The following is a 6,000-nucleotide window of genomic DNA, read 5'->3' as shown; positions in this document are numbered from 1 at the left end:
AGGTGCAGACTGCAGACTTTTTTTTTTATATATATATACACTGGCCAGGAACCTACAATGATGGTAAACATAAATGTAGCCTATCTAAAGTTTTTGAAAAATATGTATCAGAACCTTTCATCAGAAGCTCTTTGACCAATAGCAGTCAGATTATGTGAAAGGTATCATGGCTGTGTTTCTGTCAGTGTGGTGGGAAATAAAAGCAACTCTGAAACTGTTTTTTAGTCACATAACACAACAGGCCACATGACTGCAGTCTGTTGTTCAACTGATGACTTTAGCATTTGATTACTTCATTGTTTATCTCATCCACTTGCTAGAATGACTTCATGCCTTTATAGTTATTAGATGTGCTTGTGTTCCTTTTAAATGAGATTGTCATGAATTGCATAGGCTATTAGTGACTGCATTGATGAGATGTAGCCTAACTAAACAACTTACCATACATAGGCCTATTCATGATCCCATGATCTTGCCCCAAAGGACCCCATAAACAGTATGGACCCCACAAGCCATACTCTGGTGGGTCACTGTTCGACACACATAGAAAAGCATCATGTTATGAGACTGTCCTCACATTGTCCATATAAACCATGTCACATTAGAAGCATCAATCCAATATATTCCTGGGATAACAGGACCCCCCCCCCAGACTTGGCCTTATAGAATGATCTTTCTGTGCAGCTTTGGCACTCAGCCTGATGCAATGTAACGTTATGAGCCAGACTGTCTCATGAGGCCAGATACAACATGCCTGGTAACTGATAAGAGTAAAACAAGACTGGCACAACAGTCATATGAGGTGTGGCATACTGTATAGCCTGAGGCATTATGTGTGCATGGACAACAGGCTCACCTACAATGCTACAGGTTGTGCGATGCAAAATATTTTCAAAGCATCACCATCAAAGGTATTTATGCAAGATGGTGCAGTCTTGCACAACTAAGAACTAACTTATTCTCACTTATTACTCACACTGGCAGCATATGTAGTAATACCTGAGAGAGTCAGTGATTTTGCACTTTGTTATAGGAAGCCAAGACTGTATAAAGACATCCAGAATCAAGTTGACTCTGCTGACGAGCTCAAGACTGTAAAGACACCCAGAATCAAGTTGACTCTGTTGACCAGCTCACGTTGTGCTCATGCGGTGCTCAAGTGGGACTCTCAAAGACTGAAAGAGGCAATTGTTGAGGTCACTTTGTAGCTCGATCCTTGTAGTTTGCCAAACAGACTGTTATTTCACAAGGCCTACCCAGGCCTACCCAGCACGAGAGTTCATAGGACAGAACTGGTTGGCAGATACGGTTAATAGAGAGACACACAAAGAGGCATCTGTCTCACTCTTTATGCTGTAACATTCTAATAGGGAGCATAGGCTTCTATGCCCAAAGCACTAATGTCAAAAGGCTTCTCTCCATATAATAAAAAATATAAATAAATACATATGGAATTATTTCGATTCAATAGCAAATTTCTGAATAGGCTATTGATTGGACTAAACACTGACAGTGTTGATTTTAACATTTCAGAGTTAATTAACACATTCTGTATTCTTGCTTTAGAGTTGGGTTCCAGTTTACAAAGCAGTATGGCTCAGTTTCAATATGTCCATTATATTGTAACGGATCGGGTATTCGTTACAAGGAACCGGAGACTTGAAGTTGGTACAGGCTTTTATTCTTGGCTTCACAACAGATCCTAGCTGCTAGCTCTTCATGCAACCACCCGGCCAGCTCGCTCACATAGCCTGACTGCCTTCCGCCCCGGCCGCTGGTCACATATATCCCCTTCCCCCTAGGAACACACCCACACATATCAGTTCCTAGTTAACACACGGAAACCCCACAATACGTGTAACACCGATTCGCTACATTTCCCCCACCCAACTTTAATGTCGCTTCCACGCGACATGCACAACCCACACACATATCCCCCTGTACCAAAACACACCCAACACAACATTTTTCCCATCACATCAAATTCTAATTCCCCAACAACAGTCTTTTCTTTTCAGCACCCCCGTCATAATGTCCAGGTTTTCATTAGGTACTCCGTAATGTCTAGTTTTCCATTAGGTACCCCCATAATGTCTAGTTTCCCATTAGGCACTCCATAATGTCTAGTTTTTCATTATTTCCTTTCTTTTTCACACATTTCAATTCAAACACAAGCCCCCACATTTTCCTTAACTTTTCTTTTAAACCCCATTTCCATCCCCCCTTTTTCCCAGCTTCTGTCCCACCTGAAGCACTCTTTTCGGTCCCCCCTTTTGTTTGTCCCAGTAGCCAAATGCACGAACACGGCGGAGTGTCTCTTCCGCGAGCACCGGACCGACATCCGCGTCCTCCGCCTGCCCGCGTCTCCACTCGCGCCCGTCGACTCTCCAGATGACCCTGGCGTCGTCCTCCCAGCCTCACACTCGCTCGTTTTTCCGTCCCCCTCCTCCAGGGGGCGGCTTGTTGAGGACAGCAGAGCGAACACCACCGGCGTCGATCTTCCCCTCGGCTCTCCGCAGTGCAACGTTAGGGGGTGTATAGCGGTTAGGCTGGGCCGGTTCCCCCGGCGGTAACCCCCCTCGCTCACTCGGAGACACGAGCGTCGCTCTCCCGACTGTAACAACGCTGCAGACGATGTCCCTCTCTTCCCTCTGGCTGTTCCCCTGCAGCACCGTTCTCCTATCCGTCACAACGTTCTCTTCTCCCCGGCTGCTCACACTCTCCCCAGCCCGTGTCTCACCTCCGGCCTCCACACTCTCAGTGCAGTCCCTGGCCAAGTGCTCCGGCGACTGGCAAGTCCAACAAAGCCTCACCTGTCCGCCGCCTGCACGTCTCTCCTCTCTCGCTGTCTTCCAGTCCCCGACAGCTTCTCGACACTCTTTGGCTAGATGTCCGATCGAGCCACATGCCCAGCAGGCTCCCTGCTGTCCATGTCGTTGTCCCGCATACCCGGTCCGTCTCCCGGGACCGCCTCGGCACCACCTCGCCACGTGGCCCGGCTCTCCGCAGGTCCAACACAGTCTCTTCCGTGGCTCCTCCGGCCGCTCTCCCCGCTGCATTACCTCCGCGCTCATCAAATCAACCCGCTGCATGACTTCCCGCAGCGCCCGCATCACCTCTACTGCCCAGGCAGGAGTCTCTTCCACCAGCCGTCCGACCTCTCTCAACACACGGGCCTCCATGCCCGCCAGCATCGAGCTGATCCCCGCCGTCACCTCCCCTTTCCTCCCGTTCACCGATGGCCATTCTCCGCGCACCATCGCACGTGGTCTTAGCAGCTAGCAGTTAGCAGTTAGCACCCCTGGTAGCTAACTTACTAGCGCTAGGTCTTGAGCCCAAAAGCCGCACCGCACACAGTCTCTTTTGCCGTTCCTCCTCTCACCCTCTCCCTTCTCGGCCGTCACAGAGGGTTATCGATCCCACTTCTGACACCAATGTAACGGATCGGGTATTCGTTACAAGGAACCGGAGACTTGAAGTTGGTACAGGCTTTTATTCTTGGCTTCACAACAGATCCTAGCTGCTAGCTCTTCATGCAACCACCCGGCCAGCTCGCTCACATAGCCTGACTGCCTTCCGCCCCGGCCGCTGGTCACATATATCCCCTTCCCCCTAGGAACACACCCACACATATCAGTTCCTAGTTAACACACGGAAACCCCACAATACGTGTAACACCGATTCGCTACATTATGTTCATTGGGAAGAAGTTAACATAGCCTACTGTGATGCTTCATTTTGATGACCAGACAGACTGAGGTGAGGATATTCCAAACATAAATATGAAACTGGTAGCATACATCAAGTGGAGGGAGAAGCAGCAAGTGGACCCACACCAAAACTACCAGGCCTGTCGCATGCATATGGGCTACCAGCAGCCACAAACAAATCACAGTTGATCCCAAAATACCATAATAACATTGTCCACTATATTATTAACTTACATAATTTAGCCCATACTTATTATGGGTTACATAATAAGTACGTGTCTTATGTATTGTGTTTATTTTTAGTCTATTGCTAAAATTCCATAAATTCCACGCCAAAGGTGTAGTTTCGTCAACTGAAGCAAAGCCATAGGCCTATACAAACAGTGGTGCCCGTCAGACCGGTGGAGCAGTGGGTGTGGACTGAAGGCGCATAGAGCGGGTTGGCATTTAGTGCGCACTGTCTAGGCTGGCTCACAGGGGGACGCATGGACTTCTCCTGACACAAGAAGTAGCATACAGTGTGCTTTTCATTAATAGTCTACAATAAACTGCCTGTAGCCTACTGTGCTAGTTGGGCCCATAGGAAGAGAAGAGGACTTCAGCCTCATCTGCGTGTGGTGACTTCTGACCACATAGTAAATCAGAATGGAACGAAACGGCACAGCTGGAAAACACGGTGAGTGAGTCAGCGGGGAATTTGGGAAACTATAGGCTATAGCCTACAGTCAGCAGGCAGCTTTATCTGTCAGCGATTTGCTCCAAATAGTGCCACAAGTGCGCATTGCATGCTGACTGTTTCCATACTTTGTGTGTGTGTGTGTGTGGGGGGGGTGGGGGGGGGGGGGGGGGGGGGCATCATCATCTAAACTCAGGGGGGGGGGGCTAAACTCAGTAGCGCAGGCTTTTATTTGCGAGGTTTTCCACTTCATGGGCTCAAATCCTCATGGCAGCCTACATTCATGGGCTAGACAAGTGCTATCAAACTTTATAGCCTATAGCTATAGGGGAAACTCGAACGTTTAAATCAGTGCTTTAATTACAGTAATTAACTAACTTGTACCTCTTCCTCGAGATAATAGCCTACACGTAGTAGTTTTGTTTAGCATTGTGATTTGTGGTGCCACTGCCAAGATCATGTTTCCCACAGCGGCAGACGAATGCAGCCAGGTGCCACCTCATATTGTAATAATTTGTTTCACACACACACACACACACACACACACACACACACACACACACACACACACACACACACACACACACGCACACACGCACACACGCATACACGCACACACGCAGACACGCACACACACACACACACACACACACACACACACACACACACACACACACACACACACACACACACACACACACACACACACACACACACACACACACTTTTGAACAGTCTCACATTTGAATTAGATTGTTAGCCTATCTAATTCAAATGTGAGACTGTTCAAAAGTATGCTTGTTTTATAGATTAAGAAGGTTGTAGGCTATTTTATATTTCCACCATAGGATGGCAGTATTTCATAGCTCATTAGTGCAATAGCCTATTGATATTAGTTTTAACTGGATTCTTCAGTAGGCTAGGCTAGGCCTATTTCAAGATTAAAACTTGACATTTCAGTGCACTAATTGTATATACAATTAATTAAATTGTATATGTGCCATCCATGTGATCACCTCTGTCCTCAGCATGATCAACTCTATTTCTTGTCCCTACAAGTCTGCTAATTCTACCTGCGCGCTCTGACTGCAATTACAGTGCAAAAACATTAATTGTAGCCGTCATTTCATCAGTTGACTAATTAAATGTTATTATTTTATTTAAAGCAAGGTGGAGGAAACTGCAAACTGTTTGTCTACTTATTTTACTTATTTATGCTATTGGCGCTTACATTTCCTGAAACATACACTGTTTTGGGGGGGAAAGTGGAAGTCTGATTTTAAAACTGGACATTTTTTGCAGTGTAGGAACAGGCCATCTCGGATGGGAAAAGAGGGAAAGACATAGCACTGTTATAACGGAGAGCAGGAGAGAGTTAAACCCGCCCCATGAGGCTACGTAGCCTGCCTCCACAGAAAAGCGGAAAAAAGCCCGACTGGATATTTTACAGCAGAGACATACATATTCGGCCATGTCTTGTTTGCATAGACGACCGAAAAGGACAAAATCGCAGGAGCAGGTGTTTCAGGAACATGTGAGAAAAGTAGCGCAGGAGAATGGAAAACGCCTAGGTAAGTTGACAAAATGTGCTCCATTCACCTGGTCGGACGGACG

At 47.1% G+C, this 6,000-nt stretch overlaps 1 protein-coding gene across 2 annotated transcripts in view; it reads left to right on the top strand.

The window, feature by feature from the left end:
- Positions 1-4,188: 4,188 nt before the first annotated feature.
- plcd1a (phospholipase C, delta 1a) overlaps positions 4,189-6,000 on the top strand; it is a 35,633-nt gene continuing 33,821 nt past the window's right edge. Inside the window, exon 1 of one of the 2 annotated variants that reach the window (XM_083655033.1) lies at positions 4,189-4,386. In XM_083655033.1, the coding sequence (XP_083511159.1) occupies positions 4,356-4,386 (31 nt within the window). In that variant the 5' untranslated portion in view covers positions 4,189-4,355. Of the gene's footprint in view, positions 4,387-5,855; positions 5,958-6,000 lie in introns of those variants that run through there. The other variant, XM_083655032.1, reaches the window with a different exon arrangement.

Source organism: Poromitra crassiceps (assembly GCF_964638095.1).
Source record: "Poromitra crassiceps genome assembly, chromosome: 2".
Classification (NCBI taxonomy): Eukaryota; Metazoa; Chordata; class Actinopteri; order Beryciformes; family Melamphaidae; genus Poromitra; species Poromitra crassiceps.
This window is presented reverse-complemented; position numbering and strand designations above follow the sequence as displayed.